The 15,472-nt window shown below is 37.1% G+C and overlaps 1 protein-coding gene across 1 annotated transcript in view; it reads left to right on the top strand.

Annotated features, from left to right (window-relative positions):
• ABCA13 (ATP binding cassette subfamily A member 13) overlaps nucleotides 1-15,472 on the top strand; it is a 519,839-nt gene that overhangs the window by 406,582 nt on the left and 97,785 nt on the right. The window contains exon 60 of the mRNA XM_036739641.1: nucleotides 2,513-2,622. Within this exon, the coding sequence (XP_036595536.1) occupies nucleotides 2,513-2,622 (110 nt within the window). The remainder of the gene's footprint in view (nucleotides 1-2,512; nucleotides 2,623-15,472) is intronic.

Genomic DNA, 15,472 nt, shown 5'->3' on the forward strand with positions numbered 1-15,472 from the left:
AAAAAAATATTACACACTCTCTTTTTGGCAGAGAGCTCTAGGAGATTTCTGAATAATTTGAGTTCTCCTACCCTTTCACTACATGGCTCTTTGGCATATCTGTTTTCTATGCTCCTAGATTATTTCTTCTTGTCCAGATGGTCTGCTATATATTCACAAAAAATACTGCTTTTGTTCCTGCCTTCATTGAGCCTCATTCCAAAGCTCTCTACCATGCACAGAGATATGGAAGCTGGCAGAAGAACAAGGAGGAGGAGAAGGAGGAGGAGGAGGAGGAATCAGTAGACTTTTAGTCAGATGAGGACTGAGTTTAAATCCAGCATCTGACAATTAGTAGATGTCTGCCCATAAGTGAATCACTTAATTTCTCTGGGTCTTAGGTTTTTTGTATGCAAAATGGGTCTATGGATTTTTTTTACATCATATTTTTTCAATGTGTGTTTTTATTCCTCTGGCCTCTTTTATTCTTTCTATACTTTTTGAATGAAGGATACCTTCCATAGCTTTCTCACAGTTTATCAATCACATTCCAACTAATCTCAGTGACAATTCATGAGGTAAAATTTGCCTCCTGGAATTAAGATGTCTAATTTACTCTGAATATTACTCATACTGTGTGCTTTTGTTTAGAGATATGTGCTCTGGAGATTTTTGGGGGCAAGGAGTTGTTTTGTCATCTTTCTTCTTGTATATCATTTCCTGTGAATTACTAGTCATTCCTTCAATATTTAATTTGCTGCTTTTTATTGTATCTATAATTGCACAGCTTGCTACTTTCCCTTCCTTTTTCAGTTTTAAACCATCTGGGTAAGATTTAAAAGACTCAAGACAAATATATTTTATTGACCTAATTTTTAGATCCTCACTAAGTGTATTCCATTCCTTGCCAAGAACATATGACCCCTTCGTTTAGAGACGTGTTCTACTCCATAAAAACCCCATTTTTAGGCACATATTTTTTAACTGGCTGTTCACTCCTTGAACCATTTTATCTGTTCTGAAGTCAGAAACAACAAAGATAATACTAGCTGTCCTCCCAAGGCTTCAGTTTTGTTTCTTTTTTTTCCTTCAGGATTTCAAAATTCCTAGCTTTGCTATCTCTTTTTTCTCTGCCAGTATTGCTTGTCCCTGTATGAATTATCAGATAAAGTTTGACAAGTCTCAGTAGGCTCTCTGCCAAATCCTGAATACATGCCAACAGCTCTTTATATTGTTTGTGTCAACTTGACAAATAACTGCTTTGTATTGCTCATCAGAGAGTGACCAACCTCCACTTCTTCCTCCTATTATTACTGGATAACTCGTCTCCTGATAGAACCTGTTAATCCACATCATTATTCCTTGGAGAATAAGCAGCTTCTTCCTTTGGAGAGTATCCATCTTCTTCCTTGGAAGGAAGAGCCTTATTGCAATTAATTAGCTTAAATGTCCAGTCATCCTCCCCATCCCCATCCTCCCATCCACTTTCTATCCTACTGGTAGAGGTCAGGATTCCCCTCTGGTTTTGGATGTGTATCTATTAGCAAACCAGAACAAAAACACAATTCAGTTTTCTCATCTGTAAAATGAGGAGCTTAGATCTAGATGACCACATCTATAATGTTATAAGCAATATACTCAATTACTTTTATTGGTAGCTTTGTGATGAACTCTTTATAGCAAATGTCAAACTGGCAGGTCATGAGCAAGACTGAATTTATTTGTCTCAAGTTTACAACTTGCCATCACCATATACAACATCACGCTAACTTACTCAACTGCTTTGGAGTAGTAATTCACATATTTTGCCCAATCCTAATACAAATAGCAGCTGCCCAAGGTTTTCTTCTGGGCACATATCTCAAGCAGGGATCCAATGACCAGCAAGACTCTAATAAAATCTAATTACCTATCTTTCCTGCTTTCATTCTACTGATAGACTCTATTTTTTTATTTGTACCTTTCTGCACAGTGGTCTTACAACATTCTGTCCAATCTTGACATCACAGAATTGTGGATGGTGATGGCAAGATACAAGCTCGTGCCAAACAAATTAAGCCTTGCTTATATCATGCAAATGTCAGAAGATCTGAGTTTAAAACTACCTCATCACATATAATCTGTGACCAGGGGTAAATCATAGAACTTTACAGGACTGTGTTTCCTCATCTGTCAAATAAAGAAGTTAGGGGGAGCAGTGTCATATAGTTGAAAGACTACCAGTTCTGGAGTCAAGGGACTTGGGTTCAAATCCTGCCTCTGACACTAATTACTTGTGTGACCTTGGACAACCCCACTTAACCTCCATAGGACACAGTTTTTCCACATGTAAATGAAAGAGTTGAATTTAATTTAATGATTTCCATGGTCCCTTCCAGGCCTAGATCCCTTATCCTATGGTCTTTCTGGTATTTAATGATAAAGCCCAGAGCCAGGAGTTTAGTGTGAAATTTAGATGAAAATAAGTACCATTGGCTATTACAATTCTGATTATTTTTCTTCTCTTCTTCCTTTCTGCCTCTTTGATGGTTAGTGTTTTGGCCTACTGGGAGTGAATGGAGCTGGGAAAAGCACGACATTTAAAATGCTGACGGGTGATATCACTCCATCTTCGGGATATGCTACCATCAGGAATCCAAGAGGGTAAATGAAGATTTTTTTTCCCTTGAATTTTTCTGTTCAAAAAATGCCAATGGTCAAGACTAGAGAAGCACTACCTCCCCTTGAATCCTTTTCACTAGAGTGTAGGAAGGGCTTTTTCTTTGGAATTTGCTATGTTCCTCTTTTTTCATTTTCAAGTCTTGGGGAAAAATGAGCTTTCAAACTTGAATGGATTAAGCTATTTAATATCACTTCATCATGCCTGCCACAAGAAAAGGGCCTGAGTAGTGTTGTGGGAAGGAGCAGAGGAAATGTTTTCTTTTAGAAGTCACTCTTAAGACCAATTGGCAGGCCTATTCACTGGTAAAATTATCCCAGGTTAGCCTGGAAAAGATTGAGAAGCTTGTTTTTCTTGTTCTCCCTCTTTTTTCTTTCTTTCCCTCCTTCTTCCTCTCCCAAACCTGAGCTAATATTGTGAGAAAGGGCCAGATGGATTCTTTTTTTTCAGATGGATTCTGTTATTATGTCTACAAACATGTTAAAAGCCACTGGAATATGCCCTATCATGTTTACTCTAGCACAAATGAGTTGTATGTTTCTGAGGAACTGGGGGTAAACATTTTAAACACCTGCATATTGAAATTATATTATGAAAGCTACAATCCTTGATTGTACAATCCCTGAAATTTGATTAATAATTAGAGAAATCTCAATATCTTCTTTACTTTTGCAATTATGGCTTCTTGCTCATTCTACCAGGGCCTTTCACTATCATGCTTCAGTGGATGTAGAATCTCATTAAGGTGGGTATTTCCTTTCTTTGGGTAATTTATCTATCTATGCCTTTTATCCCATGCCCATTTTCTTCCATAGCTCCCCCACAGAGGATCCACCCAATGTGTTGAACCTAGGAGGCATAGAGTGTTGGGCTGAAAACCTGTACTCAAATCCTGCTCCAGACACTTACTGCCCATGTGACCCTGGGCAAGTCACTTCACCTTCCTCAGCTAAGTTTCCTTATCTGTGAAATAGGGATGATAAATAATGCCTTTCTCCCAGGCTTGTTGCAAACACTTGAGGTGTTTGCAAAACTCAAAAGTATTATAAATATTGGAGGTTTTCCACCATACTTTTTACAGTTCATGAGGACCCAAATAATACCTATTCTGTGTCTTTATTACCACTCACTGTCCACATATGGCTGACCACTTCCCTACCACTCCTTTTCCGATTACACATTTCCTTGATGGTATCCATTATGCCATGTGTGTGAGTCAAAATAAATGTGTTGTAATCTACTTTTGCCAACCTGACATTTTTCCACTACTATTTGGATGACCTTACACTTTAATTCTTCAGAGACTTTGCTGCAGCCATGAAGCAACATTGGGAAAACATCAGTGTTAAAAAAATGGACTTTTGTTCTGGGTGTTAGATTTAAGAGCAATATATATTTTCCTAAGTGTAATCCAGTACTCTTTTTTACTTATTCAATTCCGGACCAGAGGTGTTGACCACCTTTAAGTTACCTCAGGATAGAGCTAATTACATCTGAAGAAGATGGAACAATCTGGGAAAATGTGGCAGTGGTAAGGAAGAGAGAGTTGAATTAAAAAAAGAGTCTAAGGAAATCTTACTATGAAATATCAGAATAATATCTTCCATTTGTATTCCTTTTCAGTTAAGAAACACTTCATATTTTTTTAAATACCAATGCAAAATGTTTTATGTTGGTGCTATTAAAAATCCACAGAAACATAGGAAGCCTCCTTCCCAAAGAGCTTACAATATAGTTGGCACTAAATATACATCCAAAATGAACAGGAGGGATCATATTATAAGTGCCATAATTGGAAAGATTTGGTTATTCCATCTTATTAATCAATAAACTAAAATTTATTTATTTATTTATTAAGTGGTGACCATAATAGCCAGACACTATATTCAGTACTGGGGTTACAAAGACTGAGGCAAAACAGTACCTGACCTCAACTCAGGGAGCTTAGATTCTATTGGAGTGTGCATGTTTGTGTGTGTGTGTGTGTGTGTGTGTGTGTGTGTGTGTGTGCATTTAATTTTTTTTCTGAAACAAGTCCACATGAGAAGGAAAATTAACTGAGTTCCAGGGATGCAGGGAAAGATGATGGTGGGGGAAGAGAAAACAAAACCCCTTTGGGAAGTAGGTAGTCCTTGTAGCCTCACCATATGGTAGATGAGGGATTAAGCTTTAGAGAGAGTAAATCATTTGCCAAGATCACATGAATGGTTACTGGCAAAGCTGAGCTAGAACTTGGTTCTTTGGTTTCCCTGTCCAGTGTTGCCATCATGCCAGCCTATGAGATTGTCTTGTTTTTTGTCTTATGTGTGTATTTCTTTTTTCAGTAGCAGCATACCTCCCTAAAGAAGTTAACTCTAAAACAAAAGGGACACAAATAGTATCTTAATTAGAAAGTTTCTCACAAGAAATAGGAAAAAATCTTTAAAATTAATCAAACAACAAGCCTTCATCAGCTGCTGAGCAAACCATGCATACACTGTGGTAGGAGACTGCAATACAAAGGAAAAAAACGAAATGCTCTTTGATCACAAGAAGCTTGCATCCTGTGGAAAGATTGGGATGCCCTGTGTGTCAAATTCTTTTTCACTCAATCATTTCTGGGATTTCATCCATGTATGGAATTTCTGGTGAGGTGAGGAATTCCCTATCTCAATGCTGATTATTACCTGCTTTGTGACTTATATCCTTAGTGAATTGCCTGGGGCACTGAGATGTTAAAAGACTTAACCAGGGTCAACAGTTTTTGCCAGAGGTTAGACTTCACCAGATTTTCCTGACTCTCAGACCTTCTTTCTATCCCCTCTGACACATGTGCTAATTAGCTAGGACTTTTTATTTTTTTTAAAAGCAATTAAGAGAAAAATAGATACAGAAGGAAAGAGGGGAAGAAAGAGAAAAAAAGGAAGGAAGGAAGAAAGAGAAAAAAGAAAAGTCAGATTTTAGAAAATAGGTAGAAAACAAGGGCTCCTAAATGTACAATTATGAGGTGACTTTCTTATGTTAGTGCATAAGGAAAAAGGTGACCATAAGTGTCACTAGAGACAAATTCACTGGTATGAGAGGAAGGTAACCAGAAGTGGTAGCTAACTTAGAGATGGAATAAGTAACACTCTGAGTAGACATTGTCCAATCTGCTGGCGTCTCCTAGAGTAAGGATCAAATAATACCATGAGTAGTGTACCTGAGTAGTCAGCCTTTCTAGAGACCAGAGATTTAGATTTTCTTATTGATCAATCTCTGACTATAGCGGTGAGACATTCACCAAGTTAAATGGAAAGGTTGGGAGATAAAAATATGAAAACATGATACTCAACACCTTTTACAGTCATCATTTTATAGTTTGTTTTTTTAAAGATTCTTAGAAATCTTTAGGGACTGTTGTTTCCAAATTGACTTGTAAGTTATAGTATCAGAGTAAAATTATTATACTAACCGATGATGTATGACCAACCCAGTTTACCTCCTCAGTTATTTTAAGTACTTCAGGTAAGACTAATGTACCATGAAAAATCAGTAGGCTATTCCTTTTCCACCAAACAGAAGCAGTGCTATTCTAAGCACCACTGCCTCTGTAATTTACAGTTACATTTGAAACATCAGAAATAAGCACCATTTTTTAGATATTTCCTCATTAATCTCTTAAATAAATTCATTCATAAATACCATAGTACAACAGATTCAAAGGATTATACCAGCAGATTTCCAGAGGGTGAGGCCCTGTCTCCATAATGTCAAATATCCTCAACAGATTTGGGGGAAAAGAAAACACCACTCAGTTTTCCTGTTGCTTTGTCTAAGTGATGACAGACATCTACATATTTAAAGTTATCCCCATGTTTGATAATTATTTTCAGTATTTAGAAATTATATTGAAGAACTGTCATGTAAACAAAACATCAGAAAAAAACTGACTGGATTTTTAAAATTTTCACCTAGATAATTTGGCATTATGCCAACATGATGTCTGATACATTTTACCTCTCTGTATGGCTTATGAAGTACTTTGGGGGAAAAACAAAAGTCCTTCATAAATTATTAGTTAATTTTTAGTTTGAAGAACTTCATAGAATAATGTATATTATTGTTTTTGGAGTCAGTCATTTTATTGTTGTTTAGTTTTTTCAGTCTTCGTGACCCCATTTGAGGTTTTCTTGGGGAAGATGCTAGAGTGGTTTGCCATTTCATTCTCCACCTTATTTTACAATTGAGGAAACTGAGACAAACAGAGTTAAGTGACTTGCCTAGGATCATCCAGCTAGTAAGTATCTGAGGTCACATTTGAATTGAGGTCCTCCTGACTCCAGGCCCAGAGCTCTATCCCCTGCACTACCTAGCTGCCCTTGGAGTCAGTCAACATGAGTACAAATCTTGCCTCATACTTGGGGCTGGTGTCATCCTAAGAATGTTGTTTAACCTCTCTGACCCTGAAGCAAGTTTCTAGGACTTATCTAAGAACAATAGAATTTGAGTAAGGTCCTGAGTTCAAATTCTATCTCCACTCTTTACCTATATTGTTTCATAAAAGAGATTCTTAACCTCTCCCTCAGTTCTCTGCTTTATAAAATTGGGTAATTGTATTAGATGACATCTAAGGTCCCTTTAAGCTCTAAGTATATAATTCTATGATCTATTAATTAATAGATAATAAATTTGCATAAATGTAAATAATTCCCTCATGAAAGGTTCTATATGCTGAGTCAATCACCAATCCTTCGCATATTCCTAAATTTTTAATTTAACACACATTAAATCAAATTTAAAAATAATATTTCAAGATACTTCTTTCTTTTATGATAAAGCTCACAGTGCCAAAAGAATTACCATTATCTTTCTTAAATATATTTTTACACTCATGCCATTTAAGAACAAAGACAACTAAAATCAATCAGTATCCTTTGTTCTCTTTTGCGGGCAGTCACATTTCAGGTTCCTTGGAACTCCCGAAGATTAATTTTCTCCTCCATTGTCATCAATCACATGGTTCTTCTTGGTTCCCCGTTGTTAATGGGATGTTGGAGAGTAGGTTATTAATTGCCTGGCGTTGTGAAGGTTTTGCTGATTCTTTGATAAGCATAACTTGCAGACCAGAATAGGTGAATTTTAAAGATGCTCCAATGCAATTATTGTACCTTAATGAAACTAAATGAATAATCCACCCACTTACCCATCCCTGCCAATGTATCTGCATTAAGTGCTAATCAGTCAATAGATGATGAAGATTTCCTTTCCTTCTCATAGAAGGATGCGGATAAATTAAATTTCAGATTAGAAAAATGCTTTGGCAGCTTGTTATTATCAGCGAACATTTTTATTAAGTATTCACTGTGTATGCTAAATGTTGGGGATTGACAAAAAAGAGGCAAACACATGGGTACTTTCCTGCCCTCTAGATGCTCCCATTCTAACAGGGAACACAACTAGCAAGCAACTATGTATATAGAAGATAGATGCGGGGTAAGTAGTAGGGGTGTGTGGTGGGAAGATGAAGACTGGCAAAGGCCTTGGTGCTTTTCGAGCTGAGTTTTGAAGGAAACTGGGGAAGGCAGAAGCAGGAAGTCAGGAGTAGAGCATTCCAGGCACAGGGTACAGACAGGGAAAAAGCTGGGAGGAAAGAGATGGACTGTCGTGGCTGAGGAAAAGCGAGGAAAAGAAGGCCAGTGTCCTCTGGATTGTTGGGGAGGGGAAGGTATATAAAGTTCAAGAAGACTAGAAATGCTTCAGGCAAAGTGGTGAAGCAGTTGATCCTGCAGGTCATAGGGAGATACTGGAGGGTATTGAGCAAGGGGTTGACATGGTGAGACTTGTGTTTTAGGAAAGTCACTTTGCTGGAGCTGAGTAAGACTGGTTCATTTTTAATTTAATTTTTACTTAAATTATTTCCTAGTTTGTTCAGTTTTTATTTATACTATAAAACTTCATTTATTTGGACCATAATTTGGAATTTGTGATTATTCATTCTGGATTAGGCTAAATTTTACTTATTTCTTTGAAAAAAGGGTCTTCTAAGTAAATGAAAACACTAACAAGTAGCTCCCTCTTTCAGAGGGAGAAAACACCCTCTGAAAATGCAAATGGATGTTTAGTGGAAAGATCACTGCGCTTACTAACTGTGTGATCCCAGGCCAGCTAGTTAATTTCTGGGGATCTCTTTAAAACTCTAAAATGAAAAATGATGTTTTACTCCTGCTCTCACAGTGGGGTTGTGGGGAAGTGCCTTGTATAGCAAAGCTGTTTTTTTCAGATGCTGTCATTATCATTCAGTTCACAGGATCACAGAAGCTCAGAGTTGGAAAAGACCTTAGAGACCCTTTTGAGTGATTCTGTTTTTATTTGAAAAGTTAAAATGAGAAGGAACACACTACCTCTTGTGGCTGCCCTTTCCAGTTTTTGACGTTCTAGGGACAGGGGTAATTGGACCTCTGATTTCATTGGCATAGAGAACTCTCCAGGAAAGGAAATTCCCTTTACCAGTGTAGGTTGGCACCTTCTCTGTAACTCATAGACTTGCCCAGGGTCACTGAGCTAGTAAGTGTCTGAGGCTGTTTTTGAACTCAAGTCTTCTTGACTCCACTATGCCACCTACCTGCCCTCTAAATGTAAGGTGTGTTTTTGTGACCACTTCCTCCAGTTTCATTTATTATTGTTATTATTCAGTTGTTTCAGTAGTATCCAATTCTTCATGACCCCTGTTGGGGTTTTCTTGACAAAGATGCTATAGTGGTTTGCATTTCCTTCTCCAGCTCATTTTACAAATAAGGAACTGAGGCAAACAGGGTTAAGTGACTCGCCCGGGGTCACTTGACTAGTAAGTGTCTGAGGCCAGATTTAAACTTAGGAAGATGAGTCCTCCTGACATCAGGTCCAGCACCCTATCCACTGCACCATCTAGTTGCCCTCTTTGCTGTCATGAGGAAGATGGATTGTTTTGCTTGTGACTACAGGACAGAACAAGAAGCCCTGGAATGGAGTTTCAGAAATTTGAATTTAGGAAAAATTTCCCATGAGGAAGCAAGGAATGGAGAGCTACCTGGAAGGTAGGAATGATGGAATTCTAATAAAGCTGCTCTGAGCCCCAATATTCTAACTTCCTTATAGGCCCCACTGGACAGCAGGCCCATTGTACCTATCTAGCCCACCTCCCCCACTCCCCGCCAATATCCTAACTTCTTCATATATACCTCACTGCTCGCTAGAACAACAGGTGTGGCCATGAACACATATTTCTCACAGAACGGCAGGCATGTGATGGGATTCCAGCCACTGCTTCTAGCTAGCCACTGCCCCCAGACCCATTCCTCATATTTCCCACAAAAACAGTAGGTGTGTCCATGCACGAAATCACAACCACATCCATCTAGCCTTAGACAGGACCACAATAGTCAGCCAATCAGAAAGCAGCACCACCAGGATGCCCAAGCAGGTTGTAGACTCCAAAACAATAGAAAAGACTTTCCCTAAGTAGGCACCTGCACAGTAATACCAAAACCTGTCCTTTAGGTGAACTTGTGATGTAGAGAGGCTTATTATCACGTAATTATTATACATATGTGCCTCCCAAATTGGTTTTTCGGTATGCATTGCGGGGAATTGCATGCGCAATTCCACTGTGGCTGGGACCCCTCCTCTATTACCTAATCCCTTAACAAACTCCTCCTGCCTTTTTAATATTAATCATATTCCTATATTCTATGTAAACTTTGATTGTGTAATCATCAACTTTACCCTATAAAAATCTGTCTTGTTTTCTCTGAAGTTGCTGGTTCCCCTTGGAAATTAGCTTGCTTCATGAGAGATGTCAATCTCAATAAATGCCTGTAGTTAGACTAGAGGTGGTCTGACTCTGAATTCTTCGAGACGCTTCCACCACAACACATCATGGCCCTGGGTGGACAGAGTTTAAACTGTAACAGTTTGACCTGGTTTCATGTCCTATATTTTTGCTGCATGACCCTGGGGAGCTCATTTTACTGCTCAGTGCCCTAGGCAATTCTCCAACTCTATAAGTTACAGAGAAGGTGCCAACCTGCATTGGTAAAGGGTATTTCCTCTCCTGGAGTGTTTCCATTCCCTATATACCAAAGAAATCACAGGTCCTAGAGTCAGGAAGACCTGAATTCAAATTTGGCCTGAGGCATATAGTAGCTATGTGACCCTGGAAAAGTTACATAACTGCCTTAATTCTCTCATCTGTAAAATAAGTTGGAGAAGGAAATGGCAAACCACTCCATTATCTTTGCCAAGAAAACCCCAAAAGGGGTCATGAAGAGTCAGACATGACTGAAAATGACTAAACCACTACAATATTCGCAAAGCATTATGACTATGACAAGTACACAAATATTTTTAGCAGTTCAAATACTATATAGTGCTTAGCCCTGGTTTAGAACACATTATAAGAAATGTCTTCAGTTCTGGATGCTGCATTTTAGGATGATATTGATAAGTAGGAGAGATTCTCAGGGTAGGCAACAAGGTAGGGGAAGGGCCTCAAGTTCCTGGTTGAACAATAGATGTTTCAAATGTGGAAGAAATGATTTAAGGAGGACGTAAAAGAATTTGGAAGGCAGTCCCTTAGAAGAGACATTGGACTTGACCTGCTTAGTCCTACAAGGCAAAACTAGAAACAGTGAGTGGAAGTTACAAAAAAGCAAATTTAATTTGTCCATAAGGGAAAGACAGAACTCCCGAACACATAGAGAAATACTAAAGTGATTGGTCTGTTCTAGGAAATAAATGCATTCCTAGGAGGCCTTCATAAAAGACCAGATGATATATGAGAAAAGGTATTCTTGTTTAGATATGGATTGGACTAGATGGCAACTCAGGTGTTTCCAACTGGGATATTTTGTTGTTCTAGGATTCTGAGGCTCTGTTCAGGAGCAGTAAGAAGAAAGATATTGCTGTTAGAGGTGTTTCAGATGTGTGTATATTTACACTCATGTGCAGGTGTAGACAACATTTAACATTTTGAAATGGAATTAGGCTATGCTAGAGTTATCTAAGGTTTTGGGATCTCTTCCTATATGCGCAGAAGTAAAGTATCTAATTTAATAGTTCACGCAGATAAAAGAATGAGACCTTTGAAAGGAAGAACATATTGCTGGTTTCTTCCTCCTAAGTTGGACTCTCTCCCTTATGAATCCATTTCGTTATTTTGCTAAATAATTTTAAAATGTAAATCAAATAGCTCTACTTAAAGAGAAAGAAGAAAAAAAATCTTCATTAACATAATGGCCTGCATGTCCCTTATTGTGCTGCATATCAGTATAATTAGTTTAATTATAACAAAATCACAGTTACATTAATTATATTTTTAACCTTGATTATTTGTAATGTTAATTGGGCATTGGAATTCACTGAATTAAGTGGGTAATTAGAAGCACAATGGCATTTTTAACAACTTAGAGAGATGTAGCATACTCTCCTATTTAAAAAGTATAATTTTTATTGCTACCTCATTGAACTTCATTGTTTCTGTCAACCAAATCTTGTCTGAGTCAGTGTCTTCATTTCTCTCCTACTTCTCCTTTAAAGGTGAATGCCAATAGGAGGATGACTTTTCTCTCTTCTTGGTTAATTTATCAATCTTCAAAAATATATAAAATAAGGCTAAAAGCAGCAGAGCTTTTGGGCTGGTGAGCAGACGAGGGTCTCAGGAATTCACTGTACCACTAGAATGACAATGATTTAATAGTTGACATTTATATAGCTATTTAAGGATTATAAAGTACTTTCAAATGAATTTTCTCATTTGATCCTTACTATAACTCTGTGATAGAGCTGCTGCAGGTTACTATTATTTACATTTTCTGGAGAAGAATATTGAGTCATAGAATTTGTGGGATTTCCCTGTGGTTGTACAACTGGCAAGTGTCAGCAGAATTCAAACATGCCTCCTCCGAACTCCAGGTCTGGTGACCTGACTTACGCTGCTTCCCTAGAATTGGAATACCTTTTCTACAACTTTAGTAGACAGGAACTTAATGTAGCCATAGAATTATTGTTTATCTGTTCCTTTGTTAGGTGCATCATTCTCCCTAAACCAAATGCATTAGGGAGATATAGATATAGATGTCTACATTAGAAACATAATTTAACATAATTGACCTATAGCACCAATAGCTAAATAAACAACTGTAGACTTTCTAAGAACTGTGTGATTCTTAGCAAAAAATCTCAGTTTTAACCTCAAAATTCAGGATTTTACAAAGGGATCGGTTATGTTGATTGATGTGGACCTGAACCTTTTAACCTCTCTTTACTCTAATTTCTTTTTCCATTAAAATCTCTGTATCACAGATTGATGTGAAGAATAATGTAAAATATTATAGACATGTGACTTGAAAGTTTATACACAAATTAGTTTTACATGTTATTCACCATGAATATATTTCTGTATTTACATCTATATGTATATATAATATATATCTGTCTATTTTTAAGAGGCCTTAACATTTTATTTTCCTCTTTGCCATATGTAAATCATGGAATTAGAGTTATTTCAAATATAAACTTAGGGACAACTTTCTAATTTGTGTTTCCTTCCCTTTGTGATACGACTAAAGTCTTACTCAACAATTCAATAAACACATATTAATCACCTACAATATTCAAGGCATTATTGAGGTTATATATTTAAGTGCCCATTAGTCTTTTCCTTTTATGAAGCAAGTCTTTAATACATGTTTATTGAATTGAATTATTAAGGTTTTAACTATATCATTTTTTCAAGCATTCTGAACTGTGAATTGATTGCTTTCTATGTGCAAGTCACGGTGCTAGGTACAATGGGAAGGGGGATAAAAGAGACGAATAACAAAGACTTTGATCTCAGGGTGATTGTTGCTCAGTAAGGAAAATGCATATCATAAATAGGAAGAAGGTTGATATTTCTAAAAGAAGTCCAACAGCATGAAGCAGAGTGTCCCAGTAGGTGCAATGTGCTTTGAGTTAAAAAAAAAGTCAGACTCCTTGCTCTACCACTTAAAATCACTAAAGAACTCTGTGACTTTAGCTGAGTCAATGACATTCTTTGAGCCAATTTTCTCATTTGTGAAAATGGATGTAATTTTTTTCATAGTAGGATATATCAATATGTCATAGATTTAGGGCTAGAAGCAACCTTAAAGGTCATTGAGTTAAATTCCTTCATTTTATAGATGGGGAAACTGAAGCCTAGGTTAATAAGGCTCCAATGAAGATAATATATTTAAAGGACTTCATAATTAATCAGTCAACAAGCACTCATTAAACAGCTACTTATACCTGTAAAATACTAGAGAAATGAAGTCTATTATAATGAAAAGTGATGAATATACATATAGGCTAGATTCAGCCTGCCAATGCCATTCCTATACTAGGGGAGGCTAAAGCTGACGGATGATTTGAGCTTGGGCATATTGAGTTTCAGGAGGGCTAAAGCTAATCTGGTAACTCCACTAATGTTGTAGCAGGTCAGATCAGGAGAACTGGCCTCAAAAAACCATAATATTTTCATCCCATTTTCATTGCCATGAGAGTGGGTGTCAGAGATTATTTAGAATTCAATACACCGTCAGTGTGATGTATCATGAGAAAAAAGATGCAAGTTTATATTTAGTTGCTGAATTAACTAGACTTGATTCACAGAATTTCAAATTTAGGAATAATTTTCATGCTTAAACAGATGGTAATAATTTTGAATTTATGATAAAAGTCAGAAGATCATAGGATTCAGGGCATTAGAGGCTCTCCTTTGTTTGAGGAAAAAAGATGCTCAGAGAAGTTGTAACATGACCCAAATCACACAAATAGTAAGTACTGTATAGACTTAGGGTTTGAACCCAGGCCTTTGGATTACAAATCTATTACTCTTTCTAGTGGACCAATATTTGTTTCTTTTTTTATATAAGATCATAACTCTTGCTTAGTAACAGTGGCTCACCTTTATATAATACTCTAAGGTTCAGGAAGAACTTCAGAATAGCCATATGGTATAGATAAAGTAAGCAGTTGTACAGTATTTTTGATAATTATATTATGAGAAAAACATTTCTCAAAATATTTCTGTTTCTCCAGATGTACCAGAAATTTTGGATATAATATCATTGCAGAAAAATAAAATTTACAAATAGTTGTCTTAATATACATTTGGCTCATTCAGCATACATATTATGGCAGGTATCATATGAAAAATAAGTCAAAGTGGCAGCTCCTCTTAGAGGAGCTGTATGTGTGGCAGTCTCTCCCCCCTATACTGTTATTAACTTAAACTTTCAGTGAGCAGCAATTCCTTAAAAGAAAGAACACTATGCTGTGAGGAGAACACCAAAAAGAAACAAAGTCAAAACCTTTTGATTATTGCTTCCTTATACCCATATTGCATACATGGGGAAACTGAAACTCAGAAAGGTTAAGTGAGATTAAATGACTTACCGAGACTCACAACTTGGCTGGACTTCAGTACTGCTCTATGCTCCTCTCCCTTAGAGGGGTATTAAAGGTGTTCTTTTCTTGTGAGGCAGTCTTATACAGCTAGAAAGAGTCAGATATAAAATGCAAATGTAGGTTTCCTGACTCCCAAGGCAAGGATTTTTACTACTTGAATTATCATTAGGATTGTAAAGATACCTAGTCAAAAAGAAGTGTAGAGTTGGAAGTGACCTCAGTGGACATTTAGTCCAGCCCAGGATGAAAGGAATTTCCTCTATAATAGCCCATCAAATAATAAACCAGCCTCTGAAGACCTCTAAGAAAGTGGAGACTACTACATTCTGAGGCAGCCCATTCTCCACTGGGACAGCTCTGTGAGGAAGTTTGTCCTAAAATCAAGCCTCAGTTTGTCTCTTCACAACC

The sequence above is a fragment of the Trichosurus vulpecula genome, chromosome 9 (assembly GCF_011100635.1).
Source record: "Trichosurus vulpecula isolate mTriVul1 chromosome 9, mTriVul1.pri, whole genome shotgun sequence".
Taxonomy (NCBI): Eukaryota; Metazoa; Chordata; class Mammalia; order Diprotodontia; family Phalangeridae; genus Trichosurus; species Trichosurus vulpecula.